General features: G+C 36.6%; 1 protein-coding gene across 1 annotated transcript in view; it reads left to right on the top strand.

The window, feature by feature from the left end:
- Positions 1–201: 201 nt before the first annotated feature.
- Positions 202–20,027, top strand: part of LOC145690005 (uncharacterized) — an 83,242-nt gene continuing 63,416 nt past the window's right edge. The window contains exon 1 of the mRNA XM_081764478.1: positions 202–409. Within this exon, the coding sequence (XP_081620604.1) occupies positions 396–409 (14 nt within the window). The 5' untranslated portion in view covers positions 202–395. The remainder of the gene's footprint in view (positions 410–20,027) is intronic.

The raw sequence follows: 20,027 nt of genomic DNA, 5'->3' as shown, positions 1-20,027 counted from the left end.
CATGTTGATACAAGTTATGTATTGCAAAATTATATTTAATTTCGTTCGTCGCGAATTGATTGCAAATATTGCATTGTGATTCACCTATTCATGTAAGAGACTTTCAGGGCACAGTCCACTAGGACTTAACTCTGGAACCTTTAATTAATCTGTAATAAACGTTTGAAGGAAGAAGGTTATTTTATATACCTTGGAAAAAGGGATAAAATGGCTAACAACACATATAGAAATGTACTATACATCTATCGTAAATTTAGTACATATACACATTCAAATTTATAATTTCTGTCCATATTCTAGATATACACGTATATGACACGAGCCAATGTCCATTTTTGAATTGTATTTACATCAAAGGATCAAATACATGTTCGAACTTCTAAATATGGAATCAGATGAAACGAGTGAAGTAAGTATATTTATTTGTAAGTAGAGTATTTGTAGACAAACTAAACACACGTTTGATCCATTCTATCAGACATACATTATAAGTGTTTACATTAAGTTGCATAAAACCAAGAATGAAAAATATGAAATCATTTTGTCCGTAAGAACAAAGCATGTACAAGTAATTAAATATTTAATCAACTTCTTTTCAATCTGTACTACATGCTCTGTTAAGAATAAAACCCTAATACTAAATTACATTATTCTTTTTGTATAGATTTAGAATATGCGGTCAAATTTTTACATTTAAAGTTTCAATTATTCGTTGAAATACTGTCCTAGTGCATTTACGTTATTTTTGTTGTTGCATGAAACGTGACTAGGATTATCATATGTCCCGTTTTGACAAGAACATGCCAGTTTGGAGGCTTTTATTACCCCTGGTTCCGCCTGTTTACATTTTATCCGCGTTGCTTACATTTTTCAGTATTAATATTCTTTTCTTTACTGGTCAAGTTTTCGCTCACCACATTTCGCAAAATTTATACATAAAATTTAATACTCTGCATGAAAAGATATATTTATAAGGAAAACATTCCTACAAGCGACAGAATTAAATACAATGTAATACAGCTGTATTTTACGTTTACAAGTGTAGAGTTACTAGTTTATAATCATTACAGGCGCCGGGACCGCGGTGGCTCAGTGATAGAGCGTTCACCTCTGGTGCATGGGGTTCCGGGTTCAAACCCTGCTCCCCCGAAGTGAACTTTATGGTGGACAAACACCGTGTACATGGGTTTCCTCGGGGTTCTCCCGTTTTCTCCCACTTTCTTCATTCCACCATTTTCATTAATTTCTCATAATCACCGTCTCCTTTAGCCTAACCGGCATAACTGTGGGACGTAAAACTCAAAAATGTCATTTCATTTCTTCATTTTTTTCATTACAAGTGCTTTATGACAGATAAAATAAATGAATGCATATGAAAGATGATTCTATTATACGTTATTTTCTTCTGCGCAGTGTATAGAAGCTGTATTTTATGTTTATAAGTGAAGCGTTAGTATACAATATCTAATCATTGCCAAAACCCACTTGTTTTCACTATCCTCGCTTATACGTATACTCACCGTCGCTGACCAATCTGCTCCCTTCAGATGCACTCCCGCGCTACTTCGTGGACTTACCGCTTTCACCCTGCACTGACTAGTTAGCATTCGTGCTTGTTAATGGCCACGTAGCACAGGTTGGTTTGTATATTTTGCACTTTTTGTAGCTTTTATGCCATACATCCGGACGCCGTATTTATACGCAAATCTTAAAAGAAATGTAATTTATCAACAATTAGTTCTGATGGTCCCCTTGAATTTTAGCTATGCCGAGTAAAATATTTTCATGTCGGTTAGCGCAAATCTTTTAGGGGACAATAAGAAGGAAATTAAAGAAAGAATTATAATTTTTTTCAACAATTATTTCGAGTGTTGCGCAAGAACTTCACCTGCACGTTCTTTTCACCTGTTTTTAGTGTGCCTTCTATTTTCATTACAGTATTCTAAACTATTAATCTTGATATTACAAAAGGTTCCATTAACAGCTACATAATACGCTAAAACATTGATCGAGTTCTTAAGGTCCGACATATAGTTTATTTATAATCTTTCCTACCAGGGGAGGATCCAGGACGGACTTCTGGGGTGGAGGTGGGGTTGTAATACTGCTACATAGAGCTACTTTTAAGAGTTCCAAACTCTGGGATGGGATTTATCTATATATATAATAAAATAAGAAAGTTTTTTCTTCCGGGGGAGGGGGATTGCCGTCCCCTGGATCCGCCCCTGTTTCCTACAAATCATTACTGACGCATCCAAAAGGAATTAAATATAAATGGGTATTTTGCTGGTTTAGTACGTTCTACTGGTGGAAAAAGTAAGAAGAAATCTCCTACCATAATGTTGCGGTTTGGGTAATTTACCTTCGAGCAAAATGTCCTGGCTTTGAAGAACAGAAATATGTAATATGTACACATAACTTACTTGGCACACATAAAGTTCAAATAATTCTTGTTATTCATTGAAGTCTAGTGTCCCTTTTCAGCACCGAGGCTAAAAGAGGCGTGGACCAACAATTGAGGAGTTTGATGTAATAAGCGCGTAAGCGAGGTTACTCTTTTTTTTTTTTGCATCAAACGCATAAGTGGCTTTTACCGTGCTTGTTTAGCATCCTGTGAAAATTTCAACTTAATATGGGAATAAAATGCTGCATATTACATTGTTTTATTCAAGAAGAAAACAGTACTTAAATTTTCAATATCGGTTTTCTTCAAATGCATATTTCAGACATACGCCCTTATTGCATCAAACTTCTCAATTTAAGCTGGAATCCAAACCACCTTAATACGATAACATTTCTGGGCTCTCCTAGAAGGAATTGCTTCAGGAATCATGTACAAAGAAGGTCGCGCGCTATAACTACTAGACGAACGGGAAGGGCTCACGCAAATATTTGCGTGAAATCTAAAATTATTCCATATTGTTATTTTATTGGCACTTACCCACTAACTACGTACAGATTTATAATAGGTCTGCAAATTAATTCGGTATGCCGGAAAATTACACGTTTGCAAGTTTACACGCCACAATAAACGAAAAATGCAAAAAAACATGTATCAACCTGTGCTAAATGATCACTAAAAGCTAACCATTTGTTTTTTGGAATTCAGGGCACGAGTGTTGACGTAAGAGCAACGCGTTAGCAACGGTGAGTATACTTAGGAAGGCAAGTGGGAAATACACGTTGCAACTTTTCATTAAATCTTTATCTAGCACTACAATTGCAAAGTAATCAATCCAGTATTTGACGCAGTTTCTATGTTCATAGGTGATTTACATGTTACCTGTCAGATAAAAAGAAATCCTTAAACGAATAAATACTAAATAACCTACATCAATATGCGATTAGGAATTGGTTGATTATTCGTGCATAACATCAGTCTGCTATGGGACTTCCTTCAGGACCAACACCAGTTTCAGTTCGATGACATACAAAAAATATAAAAAGGGCAGGATTATCTGGAAAACAGTCATTGATGTGTTATTTGTTACTCCTCTACCTTTTTACTTTGAAAATTCTGCGGTTTTTACAATTTTTCCAGGGCAATAACTATCAACAATGGTTGTGCTAAGCAAAACAAAACACAGAGAAAGTTATGTAGAAATTTGTGACCAGATATATAGAGAGATTCTTTGATATGTATCCTGTAGCGTCCTTTAGCAAGTTATTCCTTAAATATTAGTTTTCCTTTACGGATTATCAAATTTTACCTGTATTGTTATAATGACTCCGCAATCTTAATTTTGTTTATCACTTTCATAATAATTTTCTCTCTCGTAACATGAAGTATTTATATTGTTGTTTTACACTTTAACGCACCTACGCAAACTAGAGGGATACTAGGTAAAGTGGTTTAATGGAGCGGAACGATTCCATATAATTACTGTATGAATATTAAAGGTCTCTTATTATCAGTGAAGCCATATCTAGCATCTTGGTGCTAGATCTCGCATAATCCACAAGCATTTAGCATCTAGCATCTTGACTTTAGCATCCTGGCCAAATCTAGCATAATTTCATTTTACCCTTTGTTAAAAAGAAAAAGAACGAAAATTTAGATGGTTTAAGGACCGTCGGGAATTATTCTTTTTAGTTGAAGCGATGGGTTTAGCAATGAAACCAGTCAGTATTTCTGCGGTTGTAATTTTTTGTTGAATTCAGACCAAACACAAATGTTCAAAAATAGCAAAGGTGACTGCAAAACATATTTACTTACCCATAGTTTTATTACTGCCAACTGACACCTGAATGTGTGATTATCTGGGATATTTCTGTTCCTTTCAATTTACAACTTGAGAGGGGAGGGTTTTGAGCGTCAGAGGACAACTGGTAATACACTAAAAGAAATGCTTCAGGGCTGTGTCAGAAGCGGCATGTTGTATATATATTTCTTAAAATGTTATCCATTCATAAAATATAAATTCGACCATCCTCCCCTATAACGTGCCATTTATCATCATTCCTAACAGCGTCATATTAAATTTGTACATGAATACAGTTAATACACTTCATTAAAATAATGAAGATAAGTAGAGCGTGTCTTTAAAATTAGTTAGGAAAGATAATTTGAAAATCTGGCATAATTTACAAAAATCTAGCATAATTCAGACCCGTGTTTGGCATCATCGCGAGTATCGAGTGTGGCAACCCTGCTTATTATACAGTAAGGAAGTATGATGACATGTTACAAACATTACGTATTATATTGCTCCTTACACCTACATAACAAAGAGCAGTTAACATCTTATGTATAACCAAGAAATAGGATCAAATACACAGAAAGTTCCGGACTAACATTGTATACAATATTTTCATTTACACGCCATCACTAACGCGCGTGCTTTTGTAAACTCATTCTGTTTGTGGGTCCCTTCCTCGCCCTGCTCGATGCTGAGTTAGATACAAACAAGCTAGTAGTGATCCATCTTGCACAATTTGATTTAATGTTAAAATGTCGTATTAGTCTCCAAAAAAGAAAATATTGGCTGAGATTTCTAGCGGATAATGAAATACTTCGAAATAGTTCTTCATTCAATTAATAGTATTTGCCACTAGCAGTACATGCTGCACTAATTGGGAAACGAGATTTAATTTGGTACGGATGTTTTTCAAAGTATTACATATTGTATGGGAAGACATTCAGAAATTTCCAGCTCAGCCGATCGATCGAAAGTGTGGCGCATGACGTGGCTAGGTACAGATTAGTGTTGAGTTAGCACCATTTCAACAATAGAACAAAGAGTGAACATCAACTTCTGTGTGTGCTTAGAGGCACGGAAACATTTGAAATGTTGAAAGAAGTGTAGATAAACAATTCCCTTTGTCGTCGTCGTACTTTGGAATAATTAAAAGTCAGTGGTGACAGAGAGGGGAACGGACAGAATGGCAGGACGACAAAATGGCAGGAAATAATGACAGGAGGACAAAATGGCAGGGGCCAAAATGGCAGGCGGACGAAATGACAGAGGACGAAACGGCAGGACATAAAGGCGGAAAGTGTAATTATGTTCCAAAATTCGAACTGTTAATAATATTTCAATTCTAATTGATAGTCATCTACAAACACCTTACTATTTTTTGCAAGCTTTCTATTCATACCAGCAGTGTCTTAATGGAAGAAATTAGTTTTAGTTGTTTTCTTTTATATATAAATATTATTTAAGATTTTTTTCGGGTACTACTAGAATGAAGCAGCTTTTATCTTTATTTCTCACTCTGCTCTGTATTAAAAACTATGTTTGAAAATACAGGAACTAGAACTGTCCAGGCTATATAAAGAAAGTGACGAATTCGCTTTATACTATAGCCAAATAAGTGGTCTAGCGTTTCTTCCAGTTAATGATGTGTCACAAGGTATGAACTTGTTAAGAACTATTGCACCTGATGAAGCTTTAGAGCTTCTTGATTATTTCGATTCTGTGTATGTGCACTGAGAAAAATCCATTATCCGGACAGCGGTATATTGTACAAATACAAGGATTCGTTATGTTTACTAAGGAAATCTGTACGGAGCGTACTTTATCCATATACTACATAGGTACTGCCTTTTACCCGCTTAGATATTACATCATGTCGCTGCAGGATGTCTGACATCTAACAATCTTCCGTATTTTACATACGTATACGTATGTTAAATACTTCAGCTATATGTTAAATACGTCCATCTGTGTGTGAGATCCAGGCCGCCTATAGACACCTCTTTCTTTCGCCATGGCTGACGTCATTGAACTACCGTCTTTTGCTTGCGAAACGAGGTTGTTTACAAACGGAAAAGAAGAGAGGAAGGAAACAAATGCTTGGGTTAGTACACTAGTTAACTATTACTTTAGTTAAATATTCCATTAATTATATATTCTTTTAGTGTAACTTGCTTTAATATAGTACTAAGTAAGTAATGTAGTTTATGAATACAATTCTTACTATTGTAAAACTCGTTAATGATTGAGGACAATGGAATGGGTGAATCTGAATTTTGAGAAATCTTTGAATATTAATGTTTTGAAACATTTTACATTTCAAGGTAGCAAAATGAATGTTATGTGTTTATTCATTCCGTTTTATATGTGACAATTTATTACTTGGTGCAGATTTACTACAGGGCTGCTTAACATAATTGCTAATAAACCGTTTTCAGCGCGAAAATTCCCTTGTGTAGTGAAGATTTAGGATTTAGATTTCTGGGCTTTCGGCATCAATGGCCTTGTTAGCCCGTCGCATATGAGGGATGACTTCCCTCGGTGATCACACTATCCGGGGAAAGGAAGGGAAGAATGGATTGGGGAAAAATGGGGCCGCGGTGGCTCAGTGGTAGAGCGTTCACCTCTGGTGCTTGGGGTCCCGGGTTCGATCCCAGCTCCCGCCAAGTGAACTTTGTGGTGGACAAACACCGTGTGCGTGGGTTTTCTCGGGGTTCTCCCGTTTCCTCCCACTTTCTTCATTCCACCATTTCATACATTACTCATCATCACCGTCTCCTTTAGCCTAACCGGCATAACCGTGGGACGTAAAACTCAAAGGTTTCATTTTCATTTTTGGATTTGGGAAGGAAGAAAACGGCCTGGGACCTATATGTTAGGTACCACTCCGGCATTTGCCTGCTGTGAATGAGGAAAAGCCAAGGAAACCTCATTCAGGATGGCTGGACTTAAAATCTTTTGATACTTTTTCGACCGAGTTCCCCCACCGGGATCGAACCCGGGACCGTTCGCACCGAAGGCGAGAGCGTTAGCGAATACGCTACGCGGGGCCACTAGTGTAGTTTAGAAAACTCATTTTTACTAGGATATTTGCAAGATTTTTTTTTCTTTTAGTTTAACGCCCCATGATTGTACATCAATGTAAGAGAGAAGGTGACGATGAGATACATGATAATGGTGGAATCAAGAAAATGTAAGGAAACTGGAAAGTCTTAAGAATAACCACACCTACAGTGTTCACCAAAAGCCTATTTGTCGGGAGCAGGAATCGAACCAGGGACCTACCGCGTCAGAGGTAAGCGCTCTCAGAGCTTTCTTTTGTTTAAAGAACTTGTTTACAATGAAATATATATATATATATATATATATATATATATATATATATATATATATATATATATATATATATATATATATATATTACGAAGATATTGACATATTTTACAGCCTTACTGAAATTTAAAAAAAAGTAGTCAGGGAGAGCTTACTTGTCAGGTTTTTATTTTTTAATTTAATTTATTTTTATTTATTTATTTTTGCTTTGTTATGTTCCCTAGTTAATTAATGTTTGGGTTACTGAAAATTAAAACCTTTTTAGTATTATTGTTATGTCATCACTTTGGAACCAAAACGTTAGATTTTTTTCTTGTGTTTTCATATAGGAAGTTGGTGAGTTTGTGCCTTAGCACTGGTTTGGTTTCTAGAACGTAATTGAAGGTCATGTTGAGTTGAGTCTTGGTGGGTTTGAGTTCGTGAAGTGTCAGGCACTGCTTGTGCCCCTGTCTTCTGTTTGTGATGTTTCCTGGCTTTGGGCTGTGACGTATTTATGTTGAGGAGTACCAACGCAGGCCGCGTGATATACAGGTAGCTACAACACAGCTTCAACAGTTACGAATGCCAGGCCTTTGAATTTCAGCTTTCGTTACGGCGTGACTAATGCAGTATAGTGCTTGGTTGAAATTCTATGGGTGGTAAAAACGGTATGGTAAGAAATACAACGTAATTGTTATTAGTTTAATTAGTGTTTCTTCATAGTATTGTTTCACTATTTCTAGAAGGAATTAAGGGATATAGTATACGAGAGTGCCTCATCATTTAGCGAGGACTCACGAAGTGCAGTCTTTTAAGGATTATTCATTGAGGATATAGGAACTTGAAAATGAGGTAAAAATGCGACTTTCATTTAATTACTGAGTAATATAAAATAAAATGTACGTCGGTTTGCGTTGCGTTTCGTTGTGTTTTATGGTATGCGAAGAATAATAATGTGCCCTTGTACGTAGTGTATGAGTATATGTGGGGGATTTGAAACACATATCGCATGTCACGTGCACGTGGATGCTTCTTACTACTTCTAAATGTAATAAAATCATTTTTATACGTAGTGCAACAGTAGGAAGTATCCACGCGCACAGATCATGAGGCACTGTTGTATACTATTACCGAATTAAGTATTAACGAAGTAATGAATAAGCAAAAGCACACATTGATTGACGTTTACTATTTCTCATACTCCATTGAGAATGTTTTGATCCTCAGTTGCGCAAACATCCAGTGTGCGTTTATTTTCTTTCTTTTTTGGGGGGTTTACACTGCCTCACAGATGAGCTCCCTCGTGGCTAAGTGGTTAGTGAACACGCCTTTGGCGTGGGACACCCGGGTTCGATTCCCGGCCGGGGGCCGCGGTGGCTCAGTGGTAGAGCGTTTACCTCTGGTGCTTGGGGTCCCGGATTCGATCCTAGCCCCGCCAAGTGAACCTTGTGGTGGACAAACACCGTGTGCGTGGGTTTTCTCGGGGTTCTCCCATTTCCTCCCACTTACTTCATTCCACCATTTAATTCATTGCTCATCATCAGCGTCCCCCTTAGCCTAACCGGCATAACTGTGGGACGTAAAACTCAAAGGTTTCATTTCATTTTTTCTTAATCTCTTGCACCGACCGACCGATCTCGATCAAATTTCCAACGTAGATGCGGTTCTGGCCTGGGAGTGTTTTTAGCTATTTACTTTGACAGTAGAACTTAGGGGAGGGGGAGGAGGGGGACAGAAAAAATAAATGACTTAATTTACTTTGAAGTGTAAAAGTGCGAGCGTTTTCTTCTCTCTCTCTCTCTCTCTCTCTCTCTCTCTCTCTCTCTCTGTCTCTCTCTCTCTCTCTCTTCACTTCTCCAGTCTCCTCTCACTTTTAGGACCGCGGTGGCTCAGTGGTAGAGCGTTCACCTCTGGTGCTTGGGGTCACGGATTCGATCCTAGCCCCGCCAAGTGAACCTTGTGGTGGACAAACACCGTGTGCGTGGGTTTTCTCGGGGTTCTCCCATTTCCTCCCACTTACTTCATTCCACCATTTCATTCATTTCTCATAATCACCGTCTCCTTTAGCCTAACCGGCATAACCGTGGGACGTAAAACTCAAAGATTTCATTTCATTTTTTCCTCTCACTTTGATTTCATGATTTCGCACTCTGATGAAAAGTATTAAATACCGCCAAGAAAAGTACTAATATATAACCTCTCTTTTAGGCGCCCCTCCAACCACGCGCCCGGGACACGTGCTTTGCTTGCTCGCCCATAGCTGCGGCTCTGTGAGCTACATAAGTAACATACAATGCTTACGTAATACTTTGGGTCATAAGTACTATTAAGAAAGGAAGAATTGCATTTTTTTAACTTTGGGAAAGGAGCTACTATGGGATTAAAGATAAGGTAGGAAAGGCAACACATTCCAGTCTATGCTTTCACCCAGCAGACATATTGTTTGGAACCAAAAAAATGTGACTTTTGGAATCTTGTACTTAGGTTCACAGCGGAAGCGACGAAATAACTTGAATCATCCATTGTAGCTCTCCCCGCAGCCAGTTTCTAAAATGTTGGCAATAAGTTTGCGAAACGAGAGGTGACGACTCCAATTTTGGGTGAAAAGTCGCTATAAGAAATAATCGAGAAATTCATTGTCTATAAGCATTGTAAAAGTTGTAGATGTAAACTAAACAATATGTTCTACTCACTGGCGCAAATCCCGGGGGGGGGGGATGACGGATACATGTCCCCTCCAATCTTGGAACTGAGGGGGACTTCTCCCAAATAATCCGATTTGAAATGTGTTTTTTGGGAGAAATTTGATGATTTTTGTCCGATTGCTACAAAGGAACGTGAGATGTCCCCCAGAATAAGCCTCAAATCTGCAGCCTCCTAACGCTAAAGACAACTCTGATCCTCCACAACATTGTTTTTCAACTTCATAAGTATTTTGGACATCGCCAAAAAAAAGTATGGTAACGGTCTTACCCTCCCCTCCCCCCCCTTAATGTTGAAGACAGATTTGCGCCGCTGGTTCTATTCACATCTTTGTAAACAGGGCGCAACCAATCCTTTAATTCAGGGATCATTTCAGGTTGTTTCGGGTACTTTTGTTCATGTTGTGGTCAAAATAGTTCCGAAATAATTAACACTACAGTACTTACGTTAAGCAATTTTTTGTAAAAGAAAAAGTGCAGAATAATTAAAAGACCCCAGAGGACAAATATAACAAACACCTTCTTCGCCTTTTTTCACGCATCTATAGCTAATCTTGTTGCTATCGGTATTGATGTATTACGTGTGTCTCTCAACGGAAACTCTGCGAACTAAAGGACATCAAGTTTGTAGTTATTCTTCGTTAGAGGGCAAGGGTAACATAACAATGCAGGATTGTGGAGTAGTGAGTACGCTGTATTTCCAAACTCATCACTTGCGCTGATTAAAACAAACAAACAGAAAAAAATAACGTAAAAACTTTTTTGAACTAATAATGCTTCTCTACAGATGAACATTTTGTTTGCAGCAAAAAGTCGCTAAATGTGTAAGTAGGTAAATCGTCATTTAAAAATCACCTAAAAAAGTCTCCAATCGGAATTTTTTTTTTGTCGTTATCGTAGGGCGACCATACGTCCCGTTTTGACCGGGACAGTCCCGTTTTAGGGGCGTGTCGCGGCCGTCCCATCAGTAGATGGAAAAAAGTAGTATTCGTCCCGTTTTATGTAAATGAAAGAAGTAAATAACAAACCCAGTACCTTTACTCCTTTTAAAAGTATTAATAATAACAAAGCGGCAAAAATTGAACTGAAAATCCCTATATTAAACATACTCTATAGTTCGCAGTACTGCTCGAAAGGCAGCAGAGGTTTTAGCAGTTGGTTGTGTGTTAAACAAACTTCAACGTGTCTTTCCTTTTTCATAAGTACCCGCTCTGTAACGAAGAGAGAGAGGGGGAACTCTGATATCAAGGCACTGATAAGAACAAAGGTAGATCTAAAAGTCTAGTGTTGCAAGAACCTGTCCCGTTTTTAACTGAAAATTTTATGGTCACCCTACGCTATCGTTGAGGTCGAATTCCCCTTATTTAGCGACTTTACCCAAAATTGGCAACATTGACCCCCACCGAACAACACCCCGTCATCTTGAGCCTAGCCAGCATAATAGTGGGACGTAAAACTTAAAGATTTCATTTCGAACAACACTCCCAGAAACCTACTGTTATACTATTCTCAAACCACCCTTTCGTACAGTTCTCCCTATTCGAAAAAAAAAAAAAATTGTAAATAGCAGTGTTCATACATAAATATGGAACTCAATTTCCCTGAATTTTGCAGGTTTTCCAGGTATTAATTTTGCAATTTCCAGGTCTAGTGGAAGAAACTAATAGTACGAGAACACATAAATTTTAAGAATACTATATTTATATATTTGAGAATGGCCACCCTTCTCCCCAATGAACGATTGCAATTAAATATTGAGTCACAAGAAAATAAATAATTAAGATAAATAAAATTTAAGTTGAAAAATATTAAGTTGAGAAGCCTACTAAGGGAATTATATAATACTTTTGTTCCATACTTGAATACATTCAAAATATACAAAAAAATATTGGCTTGGGGAAGAAAAAAGGGCCCGCGAGATTTTAACTGATTCTTGTAGTACTCGACGACAGAAATAGATTACTGAAAGAATTTTCAAAATCGGCACAGGCAAACATGAAGAAAATCGCATTTTCAGGTACCGGTTCAAAATGAGAAGGAAAAAGGACCGCGAGATTTTAACTGATTCTTGTAGTACTCGACGAGAGAAATCGATTAGTGAAGGAATGTTCAAAATCGCCACAGGCAAGCATGAAAAAAAATCCCACTTTCATGTACCGGTTCAAAATGGGGAAGAAAAAAGGGCCCGCGAGATTTTAACTGATTCTTGTAGTACTCGACGACAGAAATAGATTACTGAAAGAATTTTCAAAATCGGCACAGGCAAACACGAAGAAAATCTCATTTTCAGGTACCGGTTCAAAATGGGAAGAAAAAAGGACCGCGAGATTTTAACTGATTCTTGTAGTACTCGTCGAGAGAAATCGACTAGTGAAGGAATTTTCAAAATCGGCGCAGGCAAGCATGAAAAAAAATCGCACTTTCATGTACCGGTTCAAAATGGGGAAGAATAAAGGGCCCGCGAGATTTTAACTGGTTCTTGTAGTACTCAACGGGAGAAATCGATTAGTGAAGGAATTTTCAAAATCGGCGCAGGCAAACATGGAGTAAATGGCATTTTCATGTACCGGTTCAAAATGGGGAAGGAACAAGGTCCCGCGAGTTTGAACCGCTACGATGTATGTTCACGAATGTGCCCGTCTTCTCAAATTTAGTTAATTACTGTGACACTGAAACATGTGACACAGAGTCACATTGTGGATGACTCTGCAATCGGCAACCACTGCACATATACTCCTCCCGCCCCACAGTTTGATTATTTCGATCCATTCCTCACGTGCTAACGGCATGGTTCAACATCTGCAAGAAAGAGGTAAATGTAACGTTCAATTGGCAATAGCTTTCCACCAAATTAAGCTGCATGAAATCTGATTGCATATTTGACATACTGAGAAAATTCTAGCCCGTGGCCATATGTATCACGTATCCCACCAGTTCATAAAAATTTTGAACACAAAATTACGGTCGTCCGTGTGACGTACTCCCAAAAGGCCTAATGTGTATCACCCACCTCACATTCAATTTAACCACATCCGTGTAGAATTTAGAAAGGAACTTCTTATGATGTATACAGGATGTCTCAAAAGTTCCCTAACATAGGGTAACTCTGTTATCAGAGTTACAACAAAATGTAAGAGGAAAAAAAATCTCGAAATATGACGTTTTCAATCTAAAGTGAACACTTTAAAAAAATCGGACGAGATGTTTGTGCTGTATACTCTTTATGCACCCAATTTTAAATGAAAATGCAACGTTGCCATTTACCTGAACCCACAACATAAGTGAATGAAGTTACTGTTTGAAACGGAGGCTGGCCATCAACATGTTAGCGTAAAAGACAGTAACTTCACTCACTTATGTTGTGGGTCCAGGTAAATGGCAACGTTGCATTTTCATTTCACATTGGGCGCATAAAGAGTGTACAGCGCAAACGGGTCATCCCATTTTAAAAATTCCTTCACTTTAGATTGGACACATCATATTTGGAGATGCTTTCCCCTCCGACATTTTGTTATAACTCGGATAATAACAGAGTTACCCTATGTCAGGGGACTTTTGAGACACCCTGTATATCTTATTTAATATATGTTTGATGTCACTATATCTGTAGTATAATTTAGTTTGTTTAAATTTACAATTTAATAAGTAGATTCGGATTTACATGCGTAGGATTTTGTATGCATCTAACTAATGAATTCTTTTATATTCATACTTAACTTAGTGACTTGGCTTTGGACTGCAACTGATTATTGTAACCCATTATTGCTTGAGAAGAAACAAGATATCCGAATCTTCATTTGGAGAAATCGAAGGTCTATTGGAAAGCTGGGAATTACAACCATTAATTTCTACATTTCAAGGTGCGTGAATTATATATTCTGTGTTTATTATTACTATTATTGGGTTTAGAATCAATCAAGCATTTCATGATATTTTAGAGGGATCAAGATGGGTGCCGGATAGATAAGTATTTGAGCGTCAGGCTCTTATTTCTTTTCAATTTAATATTTAATCAATGATTATCTTTCTCCCTCATTATTCCACCAAATCGTATTCCAAGATCATAAATTTTCATTACTCATTTGTGACCGTCAGCCTACATAACATATTCGTAGGACGTAAAACAAAGATTTCGTTATTATTGTTTCTATCTCTTTTCTCCATAGCTGTGAAAAATAATGCCTTCAACATCATAAATTTGTATGCCACTTGCCTGCTTTCGCCTTCAGTCGTCTTACTCTTCGGACATCACGAAGCAAAGCAGGTACTTTGCAGTTTTCATAGTTTTGAAAGGATGTGACATAACATAATGATGTTGGTGTTGCGATGTTCAGTACCGTAGATAATTAAACAATGCTAGTAAACAAATCGAGTAGCAATTGTAATTTTTTAGCTTACATGCCTTTCAGACCGGCCATTTTTTTTACAACATATTGTTATTTCTACTCTATATGAAATATATTCTGAGGTTGTGTTTTGGGGGACGTGGTAGCTCAGTTGTGGAGCGTTCACCTCTCCTGCGTGAAGTTCCTGGATCGATCCCAGCACGTGCTAAATGGGCTTTGTGTTGGAGAAACACTGTGTGTGATTTTTCTCGGGGTTTTCCCGTTTTCTCACACATTTTCATTCTACTATTCCATTCATTCTCATCATCATCGTCTCCTTGAGCATATCCGGCATAATCGTGGAACGTAAAACTCAAAAATTTCATTTCATTTCATTTCATATAAACTTTGTTGCAAAGTAACCTGATAGCTGAAGATACTTTGCAACACATACAAAAAAGTATTTTCAGCATACGAACATAATGTTTCTGTGCAGTGTTTTCTCTCTTCTATTGATACATTTCACTTCCTACACAAAACTGCATGCAGTCTACAAATATTGAGGTTGGACTTACGGTATCGGTGTCAGTACTTAGTACGAATTATTGATATTTGTAAAGAAAATTATGTATTTTCTGGTACCGACATAGGAACCACGTTCTGATAGTTTAGTATGTCCCACAAAAATGGCAACTCAAGAACAGCAAAAATCTTCGAGATCTGATTTGCCTTGGTTGCTCTTTATATCCAAGAATATCATCCCAACCGTAATCAGTGGAAGATTTACGGGATTTGAGGCTTTCAGGCTGAAGCTCACCCAAATTACAGGATTTCTTTTTTACAAAATTCTGATGTTAGTCATTCCTATGCGTCTACGCTTCAAGCCCTTCAAAAAGTCTAGTCGTTTCTAAATAAAGGAAGTCTTTCTGTGTGAAGTCACTCTCAAACTATTTTTCTGAATCCGCCGCTTTTCGTAATTTATTTTCCAACAAGAAATCCATCCCGACATTTACCTGAATAGGAAATTTTCCTAAAGTTAGATGGCAGGAGGTACCCGTAGTAATAATTTCCTATCTGAGGGGTTACGTTTGATCGGTGCAAAGTAGCCCCGATTAGAGGCTGAAACAACCTTCTCCCAGTTTTATTTTTCTATGACTTTAAAACGTTTCACACTTCAATTTCAACTATTGTCTCAAAGTCCCATTATACACAGAGTATTCTACGAAACTGACTTGACTTTGACGAAAATTCTTGTAGGTGATATCTTTCAAATTTTGTCGGCCTTTACAGTGACTGCTTTCCATACCTCTACAACAACAAACCCTTCAGGTAATTAGAACTGATGTTAACCGCCAACCAAATAGTCAATGTTCTATCTTACGGTGACAGTTGAAACTTTCTCTTTACAGTCCATCATTTTACCGACAGAGGACTGTGAAACTTTTGCCGTATTTTGTGCAAAGTTAATCCTGAAGTGCAAAATAATCCCGTCTTATGGTACTTACAGAATATTAGTCAGTAATTTTCACATTAATTTTAAAGGTGACAACAGTTGGAGCCTAGGGCTGTGTGATATTTAAATCGAACGGTTGATATTTTCAAATATCAAAACATCGATATCGAAATTTTTGATCGATATATCCATATTCTTTTCTCTCTTTCGTATTTCTATATTTTCGATTTTTGATATTGTTTATATTTCGATATTGCTGTATTTTTCAATATTTCGAACAAGTTTCGATAGTTTGTCGATATCGATTATCTATATTTAAATTCGGATATCGCAAAGCCCTATCGAACCCTTCGGAAATGAAGTTTTTGGCTATGCACCTGATTAGGGATGCACACGAGACAAGACGAGACATAATTTTTGTTACGAAATTCGAGACGAGACAGAGCTCTTCCAATAGAAACGGATCCAGTTTTCGAGACGATACATAACTTTCGCGGCACCTTTTCGAGAGGAGACAATCTCAAATCTTTTCTCTTGCGCATCCCTAGACTTGATCACGAGTTCTCAAAAAAAAAAAAAAAAAAAAAAAAAAAAAAAAAAAAAATTGTTAATGAGAAATAACATCTAAATACAATATCGGTAGCTAAAACATTTTTGTTTTCATTCTTCAATAATGCATTGTTATTAATCTCAGTATTTTATAGTGTATTCTTAAGCTTAAGGTGATGTATAATTAAATTTTGAATTCAGTTAACTTATTTTGTTTCTTAGATTGTTTTCAAAATGTATGTACAAACGTTTATTTTCATTTTTGAGTGTTTAAAGTGACGTATAGTTATTAAACATAGTATTTAATATTGTACTCTTAACGTGAAAGTGATATACAGTTAACTTTAGAATTCAGTTAACATTTTTCTTTCTGAAATTGCTTTAAAAAGTATGTAAAAACGTTTTTTTCTTTTCTTTCTTGAGTGCTAAAAGTGATGAAAAGTTATTAAGCTTACTACTTTATATTGTATTCTTAACCCTAAACTGATACACAGTGCGTTTTTGAATAAATTATGTCAAGTTATTTGAGTGACGAACACTGATAGAAAATCCTGACTATTACTGGAACATTTTGATTTTAAGGTGAGGACTACTGGTGCAAGGATTTTAAAATATTGTTTTTCCTTCTACTCCTTTTTGAATTCTGACTACATGGTCATTATAGGAAGGATCAGTGAGTCTTTCCAACTACGGTATAGCTCCGACAGATTCACAATGCTCAGAGAAAAGACAAAATAGTATGTTTTCAACCTTAAAGTGAGAACCACTGGCGTTTTTACCCTGCTATGCAAAAGTAAGTGAGTACTCCAATGGGGTTCCAATGCGGTACCTAATTTCTGCATTTTAGATATATGGAAATACATGTCTCTAAAATGTAAAGAACTGATTTTTTTTTTAACTGAAAACTGCAATTCGGTAAGCCTTATGGATACCGAGATATGGGAAAATAAAGAGAGATACTATAGGTATGTGGGTCTTGCATACTTGACGCTACAATTCGGAAAATGAATTAAAATATGACTAACGGCCATCAAGATGATGTCAAATAAAGGGGGACCAACACACTTAAGGGGTTTTCGTGTTAGATTTCGCTAAAATTTCCGAAATCGTTCATGGACAGTTAATAAACACCAGTAGCAATTTCATCTTAAAGTAATTAGATATATTCATGGGGTGTTAGAACATCATGGAGTCTACCAATATTAAATTTTAAAAACTTTTGAAAATATAATGTGACATTTGTAAACAGTATTTGAAATATGTGTTTACCCAAAACTTCCAGCTAGTACATCTAACATCTGGAGAAACACTGTGAAATAAAAGTGTATGAGATCTTGAAATTTCGGAAACAATTATTGGTCGCAACAAAATTAAATAAGATGGTACTTCTATGGGTTAAATGAGTACCTCAGTACAATTTCGATCGAAAGATTAGTTCAGTCCTAGGTTTTCTTCAGGCAATTCCAAGGGTTCATCGAGCTGTACAAAAGAATGAAAATTCGCTGTCAATATCTAAGATAGTAACCAAGATAAAAGGAATTATATATTTTATGGCGTAAAAATAGAGATCTTTATATATTTGTACTTTTGGGTCTTTCCTATAAGAAAAAAAAATCAGAAAACTACTGTATATACCTTAATAGACAATTCAATGGGCGGGGACACAGTAGCTTAGTGGTAGGGTGTTTAACTAATCTTTTTTTTTGCAGAAACTATTGGAGTATTCACTTAACCCATAGAGATACGATCATACTTAACTCCCTATTTAATTTTAAATTAAATAAAAGGAAATATTTCAGTGTAGCGACCCACGATTATGCATTTCAGTCTCAGGGAGATTTTGATTAAAGCAAGTGAATGTTGTTGGCAGAATTGATGGAATGCAAAGGTGGGAGGAAAGAGAGAACCCCGAGAAAACCCACGAATACGATGTCCACTACAAACTGACTTGGCCGCGGATAGAACCAAGAACCCAATACACCAGAGGTAAGCACTCTACCACTAAGCCACTGTGCCCCCGCCAATTTAATTGTCTATTAAGGTATATACGGTTGTTTTCTAAAATTTCTTCTTCTTACAGCAAAGACTCAAAAGTACAAATCCATGTGGGTCTCTATTTTTACGACGTCATAAAATACACAATTCCTTATATCTCGTTTGCTATATTAGATAGACAAAAAATGTTCACTTTATTTCAGAGCCCGATGAACGTTTGGAATTGTCCAAAGAAAATTTAGAGCTGAATTAATCTTTCGATCGAAATTGTACTGAGGTGTCACTTTTTATTTCATCATATTTCGGTAACTGTTAGGCGTACCGACTTGCGGTTTCGGTAAACACACACCTCTAAGGTTCTTTAAAACGTTATTAAAACATATTTTAGAATGTTTAGAAATGAGAGTTCTGCGAATATTATGGTACCCGAAAACCCCCATCAGGGCGTGTGTGTAGTGTATTTAATTGAAACTACTTTTGAGGTGGTTGTAAGCTCTCGTAATTACGTTTCCGAAACTGCCCATCTAGTACGCAAACCCCACATTTCTATGGTGTCGTTCTTTATTTTCCCATATCTCGATATCCATAGGGCTTACCGAGTTGAGGTTTTCGGTAAACAGATATCAGTTCCTTACATTTTAGAGACATACATTTCCATATATCTAAAAAATACAGACATTAGGTACCCCATGGTACCCCGAACACCATTGGGGTACCCACTTACTTTTGAATGGTAATACATTTTGAGTTGTTGTTCAGCATCAATAAACACCTCATATTTTTTCTACGTGCAACCCAAAAGTCCATACCTGACCGAACAGATTTTTTCCATTTAATCTCAAAAAGGTTAAGATATTTTGTATTGTTAAGTACAACCAAATTAAACACACTGAATATAACATTTTAAATATTTTCTGATTTTTGTTGCAGGTATTTCGTGCTTCAAACCAGGATTCTGCTTGAAAGACAGTCAAAAGAAGCAGTGTAGGTTGTGGCTAAAAGTACGTCCTTTCTGAAGACAGACCCAGTTGTACTTACATTATTTTGTACGAATATATAACCCTAATAAAGATACTGTACTACAAATTATTTCTTTCTTCCATAAATTATAACAAAATATTATCTCTGTTTAAAGAAAATGATTGTTAATGTTAAGTCATTTTAATTCTTTTTCTCTGTAATAAGAACATTATCCCTCGCAATATTTTTTATCTTTGTGCTATTGCGATTGGATGAAGTAAAATTCTATACGAAGCACTATTATTTCAGACATGCATTAATAACTAATGTATTGTTCTGTATGTAAGACAATGTGTATACTGAACATGTCTAGCGAAGGTGTTGTTTTAATACAGAATCTGTAACTCAGCTTTTCAGTAGTCAACTTTATTGGGAATCCGAAGAAAGAAGTTAAAAAAAAAAAAAAAAAAAAAAAGTTGGACTTGTGTGTGTTCGTGTTGTGTGTGTGTTCGAATTCTGGACTAATCCAAATTAT

This window comes from Thermobia domestica, chromosome 7 (assembly GCF_964235325.1).
Source record: "Thermobia domestica chromosome 7, izTheDome1.hap1.1, whole genome shotgun sequence".
NCBI classification, from domain to species: Eukaryota; Metazoa; Arthropoda; class Insecta; order Zygentoma; family Lepismatidae; genus Thermobia; species Thermobia domestica.
The sequence above is the reverse complement of the archived record's forward strand: the minus strand, read 5'-3'. Positions and strand labels throughout refer to the sequence as shown.